Source organism: Stegostoma tigrinum, chromosome 20 (genome assembly GCF_030684315.1).
Source record: "Stegostoma tigrinum isolate sSteTig4 chromosome 20, sSteTig4.hap1, whole genome shotgun sequence".
In the NCBI taxonomy this organism is placed as follows: Eukaryota; Metazoa; Chordata; class Chondrichthyes; order Orectolobiformes; family Stegostomatidae; genus Stegostoma; species Stegostoma tigrinum.
Genome location: NC_081373.1, coordinates 40,966,705 through 40,987,338, shown reverse-complemented (window position 1 = coordinate 40,987,338; position 20,634 = coordinate 40,966,705). Strand labels below are relative to the sequence as shown.

The 20,634-nt window shown below is 38.8% G+C and overlaps 1 protein-coding gene across 3 annotated transcripts; it reads left to right on the top strand.

Annotated features, from left to right (window-relative positions):
- The first annotated feature begins 1,801 nt into the window (after positions 1–1,801).
- LOC125461897 (zinc finger protein 518A) lies at positions 1,802–18,711 on the top strand. 3 transcript variants are annotated; one of them, XM_048551230.2, is made up of 2 exons: positions 1,802–2,006; positions 12,459–18,711. In XM_048551230.2, the coding sequence occupies exon 2, from the start codon at positions 12,620–12,622 to the stop codon at positions 18,143–18,145; it is 5,526 nt and encodes a 1,841-aa protein (XP_048407187.1). In that variant the 5' UTR covers positions 1,802–2,006; positions 12,459–12,619; the 3' UTR covers positions 18,146–18,711. The 3 variants fall into 3 exon arrangements, with proteins under 3 accessions (XP_048407187.1, XP_048407186.1, XP_048407188.1); XM_048551229.2 differs by lacking the exon at positions 1,802–2,006 and adding an exon at positions 2,381–2,551; XM_048551231.2 differs by lacking the exon at positions 1,802–2,006 and adding an exon at positions 2,389–2,443.
- Positions 18,712–20,634: the final 1,923 nt, after the last annotated feature.

Below are 20,634 nucleotides of genomic sequence, written 5' to 3'. Positions count from 1 at the left end.
AAAACCTTTTAGGCTCCTAAATGTTTCAATGAGATCACCTCATTCTTCTAAACTCCATGGAGTATAATCCCAATCTAGTTAAGCTTTGTTCATGCCAGGGATCATCACAGTGAGCCTTCCCTGAACTGCCTGCAATGAGATGACAGAAACAAATTATTGCTGATGCTGGAGATCACAGCAGGCCAGGCAGCATCCATGGAGAGATGAACAGTCATCCAGACTTGAAAAGTTAGCTTGCTTTGTCTTCATGGATGTTGCCTGGCCTGCTGTGATCTCCTGCAATTTTGTTTACAATTAACTGATCTATGCTTAAACAAGGGGACTAAAACTGTTCAAAGTACTTCAGATGCGGTCTAACCAGCACCTTGTATAGTTGCATATGACTTTCCCACTCTTGTACTCTAACCCCCTTTGAATAAGAACCAATATGTTATTTGCCTTCCTGACTACCTGCTGCACCTGTGCACTACTTTTCTGTGTTTCATGTACAAGTACCCCCAAGTCCCTTTCTGTTGCATTTTTCAGCAGTTTTTCTCCAATTAAATAATAGTTACTTTGTTTAGCCTTCCAAAGATGAACAATGCCATGTTTTCCACATCAAACTGTTTGCCCACTTATTTAACTTATCAATATTTGTCAGTAAACTGGTTTCAACCCTTTTGTGCAATAAGATTTGTTCTTTAACCGATACATGAAGAAAAACTGATCTAGTTATTTCCTTTTGCAGGATCTTGCTGCATGTAATGACTGCAGTTTACTTACATTACAACAATGGTTACAATCAGAAATACTTTATTGGTTGCATGGGAAATGAAAGGTGCTACATCAACAGAAACTTTTAATTTAATTCAATAATATATATTTTATAGCTGGTGAGGTGGATGGAGCCTTTTCTTAAATTACCAAATCAATTTGAAACAGTTTTATTTCCATTTCTTTGCAAAACTCATGTGAAGGGTCTATCTCAAGACAGGGTGACATTTACAGGGAATAGTTGCTGCTTAGCTTGAAGAACATTGTCCTGGAAGATGAGATAACAAAGTTTAGAGCTGGATGCACACAGCAGGCCAAGCAGCATCAGAGAAGCAGGAAAGCTTTCCTGCTCAGCCTGCTGTGTTCAACTTTACAACTTGTTATCTCAGATTCTCCAGCATCGACAGTTTCTACTACCTCATTGTTCTGGAAGCATCTTTCTTATTGGGGAAGGCTTGAACGTTCTATTTTTATTATATTTATTTAAGACACTTCAAATACGGAGAAGGTGTCAGAAACTACTAAAAGAGACAACATTAATAGTTCCAATTTCTCTAATAACGTGCCATATGTTACATGAGCAGTGAAACAGTTCTAAGAATACAGATAGACTGGAATAGACTTTGGCAAAATACTAAAATAGAGCTGAAAAAGTGCACTCTGCAACACAGGACAATCTTGTTGGTGATCGTTTCAGTTTTTTAGTCACCTGCAGCACAACCCACACTTGTAAATTCAGATTGACTGGTGTTTCACTTTCTTTATTTTGAACATTCACACCAGTGCTTAGGAGCACATAAAACTACACGCTCATTCTGCCCTTTTAGAAGGTACATTTTTCTTTCGACAAGAATCAGATTCTAAAATTGATGTTTGAGAAAGGAGACTCCATTATATGGATTTGAACAATGTTTGCAATGGGAGACAGAAGGCCTCCTGACCAAGTCACCCTTCAGAGTGTGATCAAAAATGGAACCTTCTCCACTTGCTACTGTTTCAGTTTGACACTTCGGTTGGCGTGCAATTTTCGAACAGGAAGAGTCGCAGCGATTTTGACGGAAGTTGAGAGTCAGGTACCACAACCTCCCCCATTCTCGGTTCAGTGTAGGCCAGGCCCGGCCAGTCCAGGAGCGCCTCCCCCGGGGCCGCTGCTCGGCCGCAGCAAACCGGCATCTCCACAAGCAGCTCAATGCCCGGATGTGACTGTCATGGCAGCTCATAGGGACCGTCTCACAACTTTCCAAAAACAAAAGGTAAGGCTTTGATCTGTGTGCAGGAAAAAAATTCTAAACGCACCAGTCAAGACAGTGACCTGACGGGGTCCCTTCGGTTGCAAGCCGCCGCGGCTGCCACTCCCCGGGAATTCTAACAAACCCTGAAGAAAATGTCGGCTCGCTCGCACCAGTCGTGGGCGGAGGACATTTTCGGGCTAAGAGTAAGTAGTGCAGCCGACAAAACGTCGGCAAATGCAGGTACCTGGAGGCCTGGGGTCGGAAAAACGGGGGAAGTGCTCTTGCGATGCCGCCGTCCTTTAAGCCGGTTCTTTGGGAGTTGTAAGTGCTTGGTTGAAAGGGAATACATCAACCAATCTCTCAATTACGCGTAAGTGTACACATCCGCCATTTTGACGGTGGGGTTAAATAGATTTCTATTCGTGATTTTCGGCCTCGGATCATGTCCACTGGAGTAGGTCCGAAAACTTCAATTGGATAAACGTATTGTTCAGACTTCTGTTTATCCGTTGTAGACTAGTGGTGAACTTTCAAAGCTGTTACCGCTGCATTGCCTGGTAGGCATTGTAAGTAGGTGGATTTGCATTGTACTTGTTCACCTTGAAATTGTTTCAGTTCAAAATTTTGCTTTTGCTCCTTGGTCGTTTGTATGTGTGACACGTGTAGTCTGTAGCCAGGACTAATTGGAAAATAAATTACCCATGTTGAGGCTCTTAAAATATGATTTCACTTCAAAATGACAAATTCTTGAGTTGTCACGAAATTCGTCTTGTGTAGTGATAGTTTTGTAACTCGAATAATTTACACCAGAATCTCTCATTTTTATTTATGGCAGTGGGGAATTTGTACTGTGTTTATGGATGTTTTGTTTCCGTTGCTTTTGGATAAGTGATATAGAAATCCGACGACAGTTATTGATCATCATTGGCCAATTTAACTTAGTTTTGTATATTGGATCGTGTGTCATGCCCAACCCTATTAAATTGCTTTAGTAAAGTGGAGTGAAGAAATATGAATTTACTGAATTGACCCATCTTGGGAATGTTTCCAATGAGGTTGCACAGTTGTGTCTTCCCTTCTTTCGCCCACCCAGCCCCCCCCCCCGATAATTTAGTGAATTTTAATATCGATAGACTTGGATTGTTGAACACCAATCATTAATTCCCTCAATTGTAAACTGCTGTATAACGCCTTGATTCAATATACTTTGGTTACTTAGTGGGTGGAATATCTTCTTGCTCTCTATAGTTTGGAGGGTTGTAGCATGCCCAAAGATATTAGAAAATCTACAGCATAAACAAGTCTTTGTTCCACAATCCTTTATTTGACAATTTGGTACCATTATTACCTGTAGACCCTGTTATTACTATTATTACAGTGAGCAGCTATTCTGTCTCTCTGCATCTATCCTCCATCAGTTTTTGCACATCTGCAGCATTTTTGTCCACATTCTGACTGATCAAGACCTGTTTACCCATCATCTGTGTTTGCTGACCTACATTTGGCTTCTAGTTGACAGTTTTAATTTTGATTATTACTCCTGTCTCTTTGAAGACCTGTCTCCTTGATCAAATACTAATGTCTCATTTGTGGCACAGTTTTAAATGTTGAAGTTTCTGTGGAAGATCTTGGGACAACTTACCACATGAAAGACGCTACATTAGTACACGTTGTCATTAGATATGTAATGCTAACAATTTTAGGTTGCTTGTGCCAATTTTGAGTACTTCAGGTTGGTTGTCAAGAAAATGGATTTACATGAAAACCCAAGTGTTTGACAGTATCTCTTTAAATAAATATTAATATTTCATACTTTGAAGACTTCTCAGCAGAACAATTCTGTAAAGAGATCTTCTATAAAGTATTTAATATTTGAGAAGTGGTGTACAGACTCTGCATGAACTTAGATGGGTTTTTTCACTCATTAACAGGATGAAATATTAAACTCAATGTTATAAATGATTCTTCTATCTGAAAATTGCATGCTTTTCTAAATTTTGAGCAGATTCTTGAAAACTGACATGTTCACTGGCTCTGATGTTACTAAGACAATACAAAGCTGCACATCTTGGCTTCAACCTTGCAGCTTTTCTTTCAAGGAAAGTAATAGGATCACCACTATCTTGATTACTGGTTATGCTTGAAGATTGTGATGAAATTGAGTCTCAAGCAGAAAGAATTGTTTAGTTGGTTTTGCTTAATTTGTTTATGTTTAATGAAGGATAACTTGAGTAAAGCTTAATTTTCAAAACTTCTGATGGATTGTTGTGGATGTATTACAGACACGAATGTCTCAAAAATTAAACTTCTGGAGGGCAGTTTGTTGATTTTGCCAATTTTAAAAATATGAAGCCAGTGCAGTTACCCAAATCTCCCAAATACTGATTGCATTACAGTCTTTTAATACCCTTTTGAATACATATAATTGGGGTCAATGCTCAGTTCTATTTTGAAATTTTAATTTGTTGTAGAGTTGCCATTCATGGCTATCTAAGAGCATCTTGTTAAATGTTTCCATTACTGTGGCAATAAGTAATGGCATGGCAATCTAGCGTCTTTTTCTTTCAGCAAGACCAACCAGTGGTACAACTTATTTTATCTTCTAAATGTTTAATCTTGTACATATCAATAACAATTTCATCTTCCTTATTTTCCTACATGCCTGAACAAATAGTAATCCACAGGAAGCATCCTGTTGCCATTATAAAAGGCACAAATACCACTCATTTAAGACAAGATTGTTATTACTTGCTATTAGTTAATCAAGAATAATATGAAGAATAAAACCGGTATCTGAACATAACTAGTATTTGAAGTGAATATGTGAAAAAGAATGCTTCCAAAAAGAAATGTTTCCATTTTCCTGAAAATACTGCAACTGTTGGAGCACCCATATTTTAACACTTGCATTTTATAACTGAACAAATTGAAAAGTTAAGCGGCAAGCATGTTCTGGTATATTGCAATGATTTGGAATAAAAATTTGGGCTTGTTGTGAAAATACTTCTAATTAATTGAAAGCAAATGAGCCAATACAGCAGATTCACTGCGTTACCACACAATGTGTTGGTCGTCTACTATTCAAATCATACAGGTTGGAAAGTGAAAGGATATTTGTTTTGAGTTTGAAATGGGGAAAGTGATGGTGAAAATAGTGTCTCAGAACCAGTTTTCCTCTGCCTGACACTGCCCCTTCTGTCAGGGGGACATTACGTGGTTGGGTTTTGACCTGTGAAGCAGGGGCTGGGTTCCTTTTGGATGAAGGGTAAACAGATGAACAAGGTAAATATTTTTCTGATTTTTTTTATCACTTGAGAGTCTGTGGAAATGACACAGCATGGAAACAAACCATTCAGCATAACTTGTCCATGCTGAGCAGGTTTCCTAAACAGAACATGCCCCATTTGCCTTTATTTGGCCCATGTTCCTCTAGACATTTCCTACTGATGTACCTGTCCAAATGTCTTTCAAATGTTGTAATTGTACTCTCCTCTACCACTTCATCTGACAACTCTCACTCTCTCAATATGAAAAATGTTGCCTCTTGGGTCCCTTTAAAAATCTCTCCCCTTTCGGCTTAAACTGATGCTCTCTTGTTTCGGACTTCCCTACCCTCGGAAAAAGACTTTAGCAATTCATCTTCTCCATGTCCCTCACAATTTTATAAATCTCTTTGCTTCAGGGGAAATGTCCCAGCCTATCCAGCCTCTCATTATAACTAAGACCCTTGGTAACATCCTTTGTAAATCTATTCTGCACTACCAGGTTGAAGTAGACGGACAATTCAGTTGTAAAATTGTTGCAGAGATAGTAGGAACTGCTGATGCTGGAGAATCTAAGATAACACGCTGTGAAGCTGGATGAACACAGCAGGCCAAGCAGCATCAGAGGAGCAGGAAAGCTTGACGCTTTGGGCCTTCACTTCCGAAGAAGGGCCCTGACCCGAAGCGTCAAGCTTTCCTGCTCCTCTGATGCTGCTTAGCCTGCAGTGTTCATCTAGCTTCACACTGTGTTATCTCAGTTGTAAAATGATTGTTTTATTACATCAGGAGGAACTGGCACTAGGGCTAATGTATAATTCTGTTGTCGAACCTAAAGAATATCACCATTCATACAAACAAACGATCATCATATGATTGCCTGAAATCTTAGATCATGAAGAAGACCTGCTGGTTACTGTTTCACATTGCATGTTTTCTTCAATCTGCCCTTGTGCATCTCATTTTTCAACATGGCTGGTGGGTGATGAAGATGCTGAAATCTTACTTGGGAGAGATGGCTTCTAGTTGGAGCTGCCAATTTTTCTTTAAAGAATATACATTTAAATATGTATTAGCCATATAATTTTCATTCCTTGTACATAAAGCTGAAAATACGAATTTTCAATAGTACAAGTTACATTAAGAAATGAAGTATTTCCCACATGTAGGTAAGGACAATACGTTCAGCTAGGTAGCAAAATGGACTGCAGGACCTAGGGTTGGCAATAATGATAGAGCAGCAGTGGTCCAATTGCATTGGAGTAATGTGAGAAAATAAAATGGTGAGTTTGTACGGGGAATTTCTGTCGTGTGAGTGAGAGAAAGAGCGATTGAGAGAGAGAGACAATGACTAATAGCAACACAGATTAGAAGAAAGAGAAATGGGTTAACATTAAGGAGAGAAAGTGAAAGAATGATAGGGATACAGTTCAAAAAGTGGAGAGATCTACTGTCAAAATTTTCCATTAATTTGATATTGTGTATACTTCTTGCCCCACCCCCTCTGGTTGCTGGTATGCTACTTTTAAACCACAGTTGCCATCTTTCCATTCAACGCATTGTAAACTTTGCTGTTAAGTGACTTGTTGTGGTTTTTACTTACCTAATGTAGCTTAAAAATGACTTTTCTAAAACCAAGCAAATAAACTATTGTGCTATTGTTTAACATTTTTGTTTTTTTCTTAGTATTTAATAGCAGCTTCTGTTCTGTATTGTTTTTCAGTATCATGCAATAGATTGAAAACACAAAATATTTCCAGACTCTACAAATTTTTAATCCTCCACGACTGGGAGTATGTTTATTTAACAGATATGAAAGTAGTCTCTCTTTCTGCTCCTTAACTTATTTGTTCTCTGAGAAGGTAGGAACTGCCGATTCTGGAGAATCTGAGTGTGAAGCTGGATAAGCACAGCAGGCCTCGCAGCATCAGAGGAGGAGGAACGTTTGACGTTTCGGGTCGAGATCCTTCTTCATTTCTGAAATGTCAAACTTTCCTACTCTTCTGATGCTGCTTGGCCTTACTTATTCTGTGGTTGTTTTGGTACTTCTTTGATCTGTCTTTGGAAAGGCTTTCTGTTCATAGGAAGAATTTCAAAATTACTTGTCCCTAATTGTTTTATAACTTTATAAGTGACATTTTTAAAACAAAAACGGGATGAAGCTATTTCATAGAACAGACATTTATGATGTGTATGAAGATGAAATAATCAGGTTTTTATGAAACATTCAGACTCTTGAGTATTATTAAGGATTGTCTTGATGCATTCAAGACCCAGTAATCCTGGGTGGCCCCTAACTTTCTTTTTCATTCATGGGATATGGCTGTTGCTGGCATTACTAGCATATTACTTGCCCTGAATTGCTTTTGAGAAAGTGATGATGAATTTTGTGAGCATTTATTGTTTCTTTGGTTAAGATACAATTCTGTTAGGTAGAGAATTCCAGGATTATGATTCGGCAACAATGCCGGAAGGATGTTCTGTTTTCAGATCTTGGAGGTATTGATGAGTGCATGCACTACTTTGCCCTTTTTTGGTGTAGAGGTGATAGACTTTGGGAAGAAAGTTTCAACAAGTTCTTGCAGCTTTTGTTTTTGGTAATGGTACACCATGAAACTGTGACGTACTGGTAGTTGAGGGAATGAATGTTGAACAGGTTACCACTCAAATTATGGACTTTGCCCTGGTTTGTTCAAATCAACTTGCGTGTAATTGGAGTGGCGTCATCTAGGCAAATGGAGAATATTTCATCTTTCTCCTGACTTACAGCTTCTAGAGAGGGCCTGGGATTTGGAACTCCAGAATTGAGTCCCTCAAAGGAGAATGCTGTGTTCTGCTGTTTTAGCCACAGTATTTAGGTTGCCTGGCCAGTTATGTTTCTGGTCACTGGCAGTCTCGTGATAATGGTGAAGATACAGTGATGACATTGTTGATAATTGTAAAGTAGAGGATTAGATTCTCTTTTTAGCAACGTTATTGGCATGAATATTGTCTTGCCCTTGCTGCACATTGATATGGACTACTTCATTATTTAAACGAGGAGTTCGGAATGGGACTCTAATTATTAGTAAATCTCTCCCATGAGGGAAGGTCATGGAAGTAGTTAAACATTTGGGCTGGGGTTAATATCCAAAGGAATTCCTGCTGTGACATGGTGGGAATAAGGTGATTGGCCTTCGGAAAGTGGTATTGTTTTCCTTTTTGCTTGTTAGTACTCCTGTTTTTCCCTTGATTCTCATTACCCTCAATTTTGCAGGTGGTCTTTGATTCTGCTTATTGTCAAATGTTGTTACAATGCTAAGATCTGCCATTAATACCTCTGTAAATATGCTCTTTTATCTATATTTGGATTAAGGTCCTGATGAAATATGGATGCAAGTGGTACTGACACATCTAACCTGTGTGGTATTTTTAATCAACCTGGTTGGACATTTTGGCACCAGCAGGATGGGTGGAGCTTGAACCTGAATCTCCTGGCCCACAGTTAGAGGCACTAACGCTGCTCATTAAAATCCCCAGAGTATTTGTGCACAGGTTTTAACATATTTTTCGAATCAGCCTGCTCCAAACTGTGTACCACTATACCATGAGCTCCTACTGAGGTTATTTCTGAGTGATTGCCACATAATAACACATTTGACAAGTTCTTGCACCAAGACTAGGGGACACATTTACAAGGTGAGGGGACAGAGTTAAACAAAAAATACATTTTAAATAAAAAGCACATTTTTTTACACAACATAGTTTGTGTGTGGAATGAACTTCTTGATGAAGTGGGGATGCGGATACAATTACAACGTTGAAAAGATATTTGGATAAGTACGTGACTATGGAAGGTTTGGAGGTGTATGGGCCAGGAGCAGGCAGGTGAAATTACTTTAGTTTGGAATTATGTTCGTCATGGACTGGTTGGACTGAAGGGTCTGTTTTTGTGCTGTAAGACTGATGACTCTGATTTTGCTATTGAGAATAGTTTGGTAGGATAATTAGCTAGATTTGATTTGTAATGCTTTTTTTTGGCAGACATACCAGGACAATCTACACTGTTGTCAGGTATTTGATAGTAACTGCATTGAAACAAAAAAACAGCAACTCATAATCCGCTTGGGAACCCTGCAGCCTAATGGTATCAATGTGGACTTCACCAGCTTCAAAATCTCCCCTTGCCCCACCGCATCCCTAAACCAGCCCAGTTCGTCCCCTCCCCCCACTGCACCACACAACCAGCCCAGCTCTTCCCCTCCACCCACTGCATCCCAAAACCCGTCCAACCTGTCTCTGCCTCCCTAACCTGTTCTTCCTCTCACCCATCCCTTCCTCCCACCCCAAGCCGCACCTCCATCTCCTACCTACTAACCTCATCCCACCTCCTTGACCTGTGCGTCTTCCCTGGACGGACCTATTCCCTCCCTACCTCCCCACCTATACTCTCTCCATCTTCGGTCTGCCTCCCCCTCTCTCCCTATTTATTTCAGAACCCTCACCCCATCCCCCTCTCTGATGAAGGGTCTAGGCCCGAAACGTCAGCTTTTGTGCTCCTGAGATGCTGCTTGGCCTGCTGTGTTCATCCAGCCTCACATTTTATTATCTTGGATTCTCCAGCATCTGCAGTTCCCATTATCTCTTGTTATTGAAGGTTTGGCCAGTTCTGGAGTGCACATCGTCATCAATACTGCTGTGATGTTGTCAGGACCCACAGCTTTCGATGTATTCCCTTGTCGTCAGCTGTTTTTCAGTTACGTGAAATGAATTAGTTGAAAAATGACTTTTATTTTGAAGTCCTCAGGCTGGATAGTTGGATCATTCAGTCAACATTTCTGGATGAATGTGGTTGACCAACTCTGTATTTTGCACTGATGTTCTGGGCTCTGCCATCGTCGAGGACAGGGATGTTTTTGCAGCTTCTTCGTCCTGTTGAATTATCTGTAACCATTCATGATTGCATATGGCAGGACTACAGAGAATACATTTGATCCATTGCATTGATTGTGGCATTATTTAGCTTTCTTTCTTAATACTGCTTCTGCTACTTAGCATATCTGAAAACCTGTATTTCACTTTGAGGCTTGCACCTCATTTTATATATATAGTTCTACACAAGCCATTAAACTAGAATTGATCCCTTGTCTTGAAGGTAATAGTTGATGTGCTGAATGATGAGGCAACAGATTGTGGCTGTATGCGTACACTTGGTAGGTGAAGACCCACAGTGTCTTGTATATACAGTTTTGAGTTGATAGATCTAGACTGGATTTGTTCCATTTAAAATGATGTCAATGCTGCAGAATACAGTGAGTGTTAGTACACAGATGCGACTCATCTCCATGAGGAGAAGGTAGATATGACCGCCACAATATTGTGGACAGACCCATTTGTGATGGGGTAGATTTGAGAACGAGATTGAATAGGGTTTCATTTGGTTCTTTTATCAGCTACTGAGTGCTGGGCCTGGCAGTTAGGACCTTTTGGAGTTTGAAAGTTGCAATGCTTCCAAGCCAAACCTCCTCTCAGATGTCCAAGATCCCACTCAAAGTAGATTCCTTGTCAATGCCTCTCATGTGCAGTGCTGAAGCAGGGATGTACGGTCATAAGCAGGAGATTTAAAGTTGACAGTTTTTTTTCTCAAACCAGCATGAATAGGAAGATTATCTAAGGTATTTTTCCAGGGTAGAGGAGCCCAAAACTAGAGGGCATGAGTTTAAGGTGAGAGAGGGAAAGATTTAAAAAGGACCTGAGGTGCAACTTTTTCACGCATGGGGTGGTGCATTTATGGAATAAGGTGGTGGAGGCAGGTACAGTTACAGCCTATAAAAAGCATTGGGTATGTACATGAATAGGAAGGATTAGATGAACATGGGCCAAATGCTAGCCAATGGGACTAGATCAATTTAGGATATCTTGTCAGAATGGATGAGATGGTCCTAAGGGTCTCTTTCCATGCTCTATAACAATGACTTTCTGTCAAACTAAGAGGATGATGCCACTTGCTAGGACGTATAAAAGGATGTGTTGACCTGAGCAGGCTGTTAATGGAAAGCTAATCGATCTGAAATGTTAACTTGCTTTCTCTGTCCATATGTGCTGCCTGATCAGCTGCGTGTTTCCAATATTTTCTGTTTTTCAAATTTCCTGCGTATACAGCAATATACTTTATTTTGAGTTTACCTTCTGGGCCTAACCAAGTAAGGAAAAACGTGCTCAGTTTTAAGTTTGGTGTTAGTCAGAAGCCTGTTGCTGGCTCAGTGAAGTTAAGAAAACCCTGATGGGAATATTCTATTTATTTTTCTTTTCTGTCTGACAAAAACCCTGTGTTTGGTTGATTTCAGGTGATATGTGAGCAACTTAACTTTGTATGTTTTCGTGCCCCCAAAGCATTAGCCTAAGCTTCTGGGTTACTAGTCCAGTGATGTTATGACTATCCTGATGAAAAGATGGTTATGACATTGTGTAATGTTAAAACATTGTTAATCCAGAGGCTCAGGCTAATGCTCTAGAGGCACGTGCACAAAGTCCTCTTTGGCAGCTGGGCACATTTTGACTTCAGTTGATTTTAAAGCAAAAACAATCTGGAATTTAAAGATGGTTTCAGTCAAGATGGTTGTGAAACCAACATCAGTTTGTTAAAAATTTACCTATTTCACTGAGCTGTTTTAGGGAATGTACTCCATATCCTTACTTGGTCTGATAATTGTGAAAAATATGGTCTTACCAGTGACATCCACATCCCAGGAAAAAAAGAAAAAAATCAAAGCTGTCTGATCCAAATAGAACATTTCGGCATCCTTTGGAAAGATTCAACAAGTGCATTGGAAAACATGAAAAACTACAATTTTGAGTACAGATGACAAAGGATGCCACTGGTTAACTATGCCCCATTTTTAAGAAAAAGATGCTTTTGTGGGCCATTTGCAGCAGCAGTTAATAGTGTTGCCTGCACCCAAGAATAAGTAGTACAACCAAAACTGTAACAGTTTTTTTTTGTTTGCTGGGACATATTCCCACCAAACAATGCTTAAACATTCATTTATCATCCTTTTTAATTGTTGGATTTTCAAAACTTCTGTTAACTTTAATTGTCTTTTTTTGAAATCCTGCATCAGAAGTTTGAGTTACGCAGTTACTGTAGGTCGTGTTCATGACAGTTATTTTGTGCAGTACATTAGTATCTTGTGTGCAATAGTTCAATTCAAAATGGTTTTCCTTTATTTTACAGAACGGCTGTCACTCTTCAGAATAATTTATAGCCTGGTTTTGCCTGAGCTAAAGTATGGAGAAATGATCTTTCTCAGCCACCTTGAGATATGCAACAATTGGAAAGAGGACGTCTAACAAGTCTCTGCAACATCCTTGCTTAACATTCCACCAAATTGAAATATGCAATCTGACCAGAAAAACTTTGTACAAATTAATGAAGCAAATGCTTTTGTAGGTGCAGTCAGCAAGAGATTTTGTAGAAAGAAGCTAACTTTATCAACAGGAAACATTTTACAAAAGGACAAAGGAGCAGCACAAAAATGTGCACGAGTTTCAACTATTTCTTCGGTGACTCTGAATAATATCGTGAATAACCAGTCTTGCCAAGAGTTGAACTTTAAACTTAAAAATGTAAAAGTTGTTCTTTCAAGATTAGATGTACGGAAAAGCATCTCTCCATACTTGGTTGTAAATGACAGTAAAACATCACTAAATAGATGCCAAACAGCAAGAAAATCCATGAGGAGAGGTGGCCTAGCTCGGGTGGACCATCCAGTTATTTCTTTCAAGGATAGTTCTTTGCCGCATTTATTGGGCGATGTATCTAAAACTTCACAGGGATTGGCAAAAGGTGTACTAGTAAAGGTTCTACGTTTTAGCTGTGAAAAATGCAAAGATAGTGCTGAATACAACCCAAAACAGTTACTGAAACATTATCAGGAGTTGCATGCTGCAGATTTGCCTGTATATCCCTGTGAGTTGTGTAGTTTTACTGCTAATGATTTTCAAACACTTAGCCAACACCGATTGAAACATCGCACTCCTCTTCTTAAGTGTGAAGTTTGCAATGATGGTAAAATGTATACTCTACAAGAGCTGAGAAAACATTTAAATTGGAAACATGGTGTAAATGGTAATTTTCGCTGTGAAAAATGTCGGTTTTCTACTAAGGATCAAGGTACATTTATTCAGCACATTCACAGACATGATGTGATTCAGTACAAATGTGGTAAATGTGAGCATGTAAGTTACACAAAAGGTGAGTTTCAGAGACATCTTGTTGTACACACAGGAGCTTTTCCCTTTTGCTGTCAATACTGCAAATATGGTGCAACACGTAAAGACTATATTATAAAACACATTAATGCTGTCCACAAAGACTTGACAGAAAGTGGCAGTTCAAAAACAGAAGTGGATTCATGTCAGAAAGGAAAATTAAAGAGTTCGGCAGGTCTGAAACTTGTTCTGAAAAGATATAAAAATGGGGTGTCTCGGAAAGTACAATGGAGAAAGAAAAGGCAAACACCTCATTTGTCAACTACAAAGGATAATGCTAAGAGGTCTGATGAGGCAACAAAGAAGTTCATCCAACCTGTACAACCGTCTCTAGTTGTAGATGTGGGTTTGAATGAAAAAATAGTTAGTCCCAAAGATGCTAGCGTGGAGAAGGATGATAGCTGTAGGCTTTGGTCGCAGACTTCTAGTCTACAGAAGGCAGCAGATGTAAGTAGCCCTAAACAAACAGCTATAAAGATTGTTCCATTTCAGCCCCCTGTCCTAATACTAAAGAATAAGTTATCGGTGCCACCTAACTATAGTGCTCAATTTATGGGCTTCAAAGTTGTGAACGGCAAACAACATTTAGTATTGAAGTTAATACCTACATGTAAACAAAATGCAAGTGCTTCAGATGCTCAAACTAAAGCTAGTAATGATGGTTCCTTATGTTTGCCTCAGAACACAGGAAATTCAGATGTTAAATTACCCTGTACACAAGCATCACATATGAATGCAGAATTCATTAGATTATCAAATATTTTAACAAATCAGCCTCATGCATTCATGGTAACGGACAATTCTACGGTGCCAAAGATACAAACTTCAGTTCCACAGATATCTCACACACTTTCCATAACGAGTGGTAAGTTTGCTCAGGTTAAGTCAATACAGCCATTAACTGTAGGTATGAATTCATCTCTCACAGGTAAGTTATTATTACCAACATCATCTTTGAATCTAATTGAGCCCACAATAAGCAAAAGTAGACCAGATAACCAAATTAAACAAAACAAGACTGCAAACTCAGAAGGATCTTCTTTATCAGACAGTTGTTCATCTCAGACATTTGTATCTTCAACCGTTAACCAAATTTCTTCAAAAGGATTGCATTGCTTAAAAGAGCAGGCTTCCAGTGGAAAAATGATGTCTCAGGCAGACTGTGATGCTTCATTACAATCCATAAAAGGTTGTCATTTGCCTTTTATTCACAATTATGCTAAGGTGAAGATTTCTACTTCAAATCAATCTTCTGGCTTGATAGTGCAGGGTGATAATTCAAAGCCAACCACAATTTCGCAACCCTCAGCAGTTCTTCCCCAAAGCTCCTTTAAAGATGAATCAAGTTCTGGGCAGCCACATAATCTAGAAGCTGATAGAATTCATATGTCAAGCCTTCAACAGTTGCAATGTATTGTAACTTCTCAAGCCTCTACAAATTCAAAATATGATCCATTAAGTGGTAAGGTTTCAACAGCCAGCACTTCAAGTTTCAGCGAACCATCATCAACAAGCATTTCATCCCAGTTGCTGCTTGGCTGTCAAAATCCAGGTAGCCAAGGTACGAATGAATTTAATTCACCTATGATTCTGCAAATACGGGAACCTTCTGAAATTGTTGAAAAATCTGATGGAGGCAGAAAATCAGTGGCATTAAAAAATATTACTCAGTCATCTACAGTATGCACAAGTTCTGCAACATCAAGTTCTACTGTCTTTTCTGCTTCAAATGAACTTGGAGCTGAAACTCTAAAACCAAGATGTGGTGATCTTTGTACTAATTCTGTAGTTGAGTGTAAGCTTAATTCTTGCGATGCAGTATTAAGCACAGAGGTTTCAGAGCAACGTATCTGTCCCATCAATGTTGAGGAACCTAACCAAGTTGATCATGATAAATGTTTGCGTAATTTAAATTTACATTCTACAGAGGTACCGATATTGGAAAAGTGTGAATCTGAAGCCTCAAAGGTTAGTGAAATGGAATTCAAAAATGTTCATGAAATACTAACTGGCCAAAATTGTATGCAAGTGCAGAAACAGCATGAGCTCAAGTGTACAAGTAATCGGCCTTCTACAACAGATTGGACACCTTGTTTGGAGGGAAATGCTAAATTTCATCCACTCCACTGTTTTGAAACAATTTCTAGTGATAGCTCAGGTTCCCAGGAAGAGATCCTGGATTACAGTAGATCAGAATCATTTTCAGAAATGTCAACTTGTCTAAGTAAACCAGATGTAGAGATGATGGACTCTTCTATCATCGATAACAAGGATCACAGAGTTACTGCAGAAGGCTTGTTGGAAGAGCAAGCTAGTGAGCGTAGTGTTTCCCCAGTAATGCCTAGAATTACATCTGTGTTCTCATTGCAGACTGGGGATGGAATGAGTTGCTTGGCTCCTGAAGAAAATCAGTTACTCCTTGATGCATTGAAAGCCTCTTCCATATTTGGTGATGAAAATTCTTGCAGTGGATCACAGTCTCCTCAAAATAGTCCCCCTAGTTTTCCAGAAAAACAGACTGGTATATCTACTGCCACAAACAAAATGGATTTACATAATTATTCTATTCAGCAGGGCCCTTTGTCAGCACAGTTAGACTGTCTAAATGATAGCGGTGATTTGGGTACTGACAAATCTCTGGGTGAGAAAAGAACAGTGCAGACCCTATCTCCACCTGTATCAAGAAGTTGCATGCCACCAAATGTTGAAAAATTGAACACACTGTTAAAGACTCATTCTGCTGAAATAATTAACCAGCAGTTGTTAAAGGATGCAATCCGTACCTCTGCTAATGCGAGCAGTAACTCTGCAGTAGTGCCTGTCACACTTCTGGGTCCTTTGCGTCTTGCTGGTATCACTAAATCAGTTCTAATCCAGCCGTCACAGAAAAGTTCTGCAGTGCCATTACATTTGACAAAACAGCCTAGATTGCATATAGTCTCTGGGGGATCAGTTCCACAGCCAAAAGTTGTTACTGCAAACTCTGCCTCCCTGCCAGATAAGGGGTCTGGTTTAATACTTACTTTTGGAAATGGAACTCTTGGTGCAGTAACTAGTATTGTTTGTGGTGGCACTCCTCAGACGTTGAATGGAACAAGTGCTTGTGTACAAGAACAGACACCAGTATCTGCCAAGATCGTGCAAAATACGTGTTCATTAACCAGTGATTCCAGAATAGATTGCATGAAGGCTACACCAGTAAACAGTGTGTCTTTCAATGATACTTTGCCTAAAGATACAGTTTCCACTGTGTTTGATCATCATTCTTATGCAAAGCTTGCTTTTGATATTAATAACAGTAATGCAGCTGAGAAAGGTGCATTAAACATAAATGATCAGGACAAAAAAATATTTATTGAACCACTTGAGAATATTACATCATCTGTTTCAAGTAATTCCCCCTCTGTTCTGCCAAGGCAAGGGACTGTATTGGGTTGTGAGAACACACTGGGCACAAAATCTGAAAATGTATCAGACCAGCAAACTGTTGTACTTCAATGTATTGCAAATAAACCTACTGAAACTAGAAGTGAAGATGCTGTGACAAATTTTAGTCCTATTGCTGAAGAAAATGCACCATTTCAGAAGAAGATTTTCTTGAGATTTATCAAAAGTTCTAATGTGGAGTCAGGAATGAAAAGTAGTCAGTTTCTGACAAATTCTGTGGCACTTCACAGTGATGCTGCAGGTGACTTGACTAAGTCTTTACAGAAGCCAAGTCAGACTGCATTGTTTGCTAGTGGCTCTCCATGTATCCTGCTACCAGTGAATAAAACCGTGCCCTCAACTCCTGCAAATGACAACAACGCTCCTCATCTTGGTGCTCAGACTTCTCTTAAACTTCCTATTCCTCCAGCTCCCAGAAGTTCATCCATTCGTTCTGCTGAGAAAAGAAATGCTAACAAAGTCTCTTCAGTTTCTTCTCTGAGATCTGCAACAAAATCAATCTGCAGATGGGATGATGAGGAGTCTGATGAGCTGTGGCAACCACGGAAATCGTGTAATGAAAAACTTGTTTTCAGGTATAGCAAGAGACTAAAAAAAAAGTTGGAGAATTCTGAAAATCAATCAAAAATAGTATCCAGTAGCTTTAATGAACTTAAAGGAATAGAGCGAGAACGAAAAAATTCTCCTGAAGTTAAGAATATCGCATCTAGGCGTAGCATCGTAAAAACCCTAAGACTTGTACCTTTCGATCATGGGCAGCTTATTAGATGTCCCAGAAGAAACCAACCTGTGATAGTGCTTAATCATCCTGATGTCGATGTCCCTGAAGTGGTTAATGTCATGAAAACCATTAAAAAATGTAAAGGAAATGTTCTCAAAGTAGTTTTATCAAAAAGAACAATTTGTGCTTTGTTGGATGCTTGTAGCAGTATGCAGGTAGCTGAGAAAGGTTGCCTCCTCAATCAGTACAAAAAGATAAAACCAGTAAGCCCTGTAAAGGAACGATATGTGCTGAAGTTAAAATTGAAAAAGACAAGCAAGAACAATTATCAGATTGTAAAAACCGTTTCGAATAAAGCTGTTGAGGCTAAATTCAGCTGCTGGTTTTGTGGTCGAATATTTGATAACCAGGAGGATTGGGTAGGCCATGGTCAACGTCATTTAATGGAAGCTACAAGAGATTGGAATAGCTTGACTTGTTGATAATGCATTAAGTATCACAAAGTCTAAGATAGAAAGTAATTTGTGATGTTGATGTTTTGCCTATGTCCAGTTCAATGCACCACTTCAGCTGTTAATGTGAATTTAGTGGAGTGGAACTGTCTTCTGAAATCTCATTGAGAAAAAAGTATTTAAACATGAATGTACTTAAAGGTCTTTATAGAGTGTTTTACAGTTTTTTTTTGCTTTGAACTGTGTGCAACAATGGCTCTGGCACAGTGTTGGAATTTAACTAATACTTTGGATAACACTAATTAAATACACTTCAGAGAATTTGGGAATAACAACAATTTTCTTTTAGGGTTTATTTTGACCTCAAATCTTCAACAAAGAGGGGCAATATTATGTGTTGTAAATTTATTTCTTCATAATTGAAAATTTGCTAAAGTGAACTTCAAATAATTGTGATGTCTTGATTACTGATGTACAGTTTAGCACAGTTTATGTGCTGGAACCAAGCAAAGACAATCGTTTGTACTTCTAACCGCTGTTTGCTATACCATAAGTTGCTACAAAATGATTAAACAAACTGTTTTTAGATTTCTAAATATTTGACTCCCAGTTTTCTGCTGTCCTGATTACACTCCATTCAGTGAATTGTCATAAAATGTAGACATCTTTGATACGTTTTTCTTTGATACATTTTATTTTGTGATTATATACCATGCAGTGGGGTACGCAATGCAGTTTTAAAAATTTAGGCATTTGGTATCTGACTGGCTTTTATTACTGTGTATTAATTCATTGTCTGGACTGGGGTCGCACTTGGCTACCAGGCTGGCTTTTGTTGAGCACTGGCTCAATTCCCGCACCGGCTGAGTTTACCATGAAGGTCCCACCTCCGCCTCGCTCCTCGCCTGAGTTTGGTCAATCTCTGGTTAAATCACCAGTCATCTTTCTTTAATGAACCCTCTGGGACTGTGGTGACTTTTACTCACTCACTGTGAGATGCATGGCCATAAAGTGAACCAGAATAATTCCGGGATATTTCTTGATGTGCATACTTCTCGAGCTGTAGCATGCTGTAGTGAACTCGGTTCCAAAGCAGGGTGGAGAAAAAAGATCCAACGCTAAAGGTGATCTTTTTAATAGCATTCGCAGTTTCTTCTTTTCAACTTCTTTTCTTGGAATCAGAAAGGAATATGAGAGAATTTATTGGAAGGGGGCAGTCATTGAAATGGTTTGTGTATGGCTGTAGGTTCAATGTTTGGCAGGGCAGTGGTGGAAGAAAAAGATGACTAATTGGCTAGCCGTTTCAAAGAGCATAATGATTAACGTAGCCTCATCTGTATTGTAATTAGTGATTCTATGATTGCGAATGTGTGAAAATACAATTATTGTGGAGATCAGGATGGATGCAGACACCTAATGGCCTTGACTACTCCAGGCCTGAGGAAATTGTGGCTGGCTGGTTTGTTCACTTAACATATGCACTATCACCTCTTGAAACTAATGGATGATGCCAATGTTAGTGTTGGGGCGGGGGGGGGGGGGGGGGGGTGGGGAGGAGTTATGGAAAATAAGGTAGGTTTGTATATTGTTTTATATATCTGATAATTTTAAAGAATGCAAATTAATGTGAATGTAATTTGCCAATGTTTGTATCCTCATATTTGAATGGCTGCTTGCATTTGAGTCTGTCCTGCTTGCCATGTTTAAAACATGCATCCATTGAATGATCTGTCCAACCTATTATAAATTCAGTAATTTAATTCTGTAAACTAATTTGACCACGAACCCTTAAATCTCTGTGGTCAAACTTATACTGTTTATTGTAGATTATAGTTGTGCAGTCTGAATTTAGGTTTCTGCCATTCTGCAGATGTGCAAAGGTGCTAGTAGTTCTCTAGAACTCTATTTTTGAGTAGTACGCAAGTATTCTATTTTTCTATTCTTTAATTTTAAAAACATGTAGAGACAACCTGTTTTTATAACCAAGCATAAAACAAATATTTATGTAAGATGAAATTGTTATATATTTTTACATTAATGGTTTGTTGTATTAAGCAATTTCTAAAGAAATCCTTAGTTTTGGCGCGTAATTTCAGTTGACTAGTAAATGCATCAAAAGGAATACTTGGATATGACATATACGTTTAATGTGGATAGGTGTCTTGCTTTAGTTTTTTCAATGTACTAATAAATAAACAATTGTTTGCAGTTGAAATTGGAGACTTCTTGGTTTATTGGAAATGGATTTCAATCAGTTCCAAATGACTAATCTCAAAACCTTAACACATTTTGTAGATCTATGCTACCATTTTGGGGTATTCCTCTCCAAGCTACTGTTAATGCATGTTGTTTTGAATACAAATGTACACTTGCTTCAGAAATAAAGTTAATTGAAAGCAACTTGTGACTTTTCTTGCCTACCTTCATAACTGTATGCATTTATGCTAACTGTCAAAATAAATCTGTTTCATACTTTATACATTATTTTGGTTTGCAGAAACTACGCAATTTCAGATCGA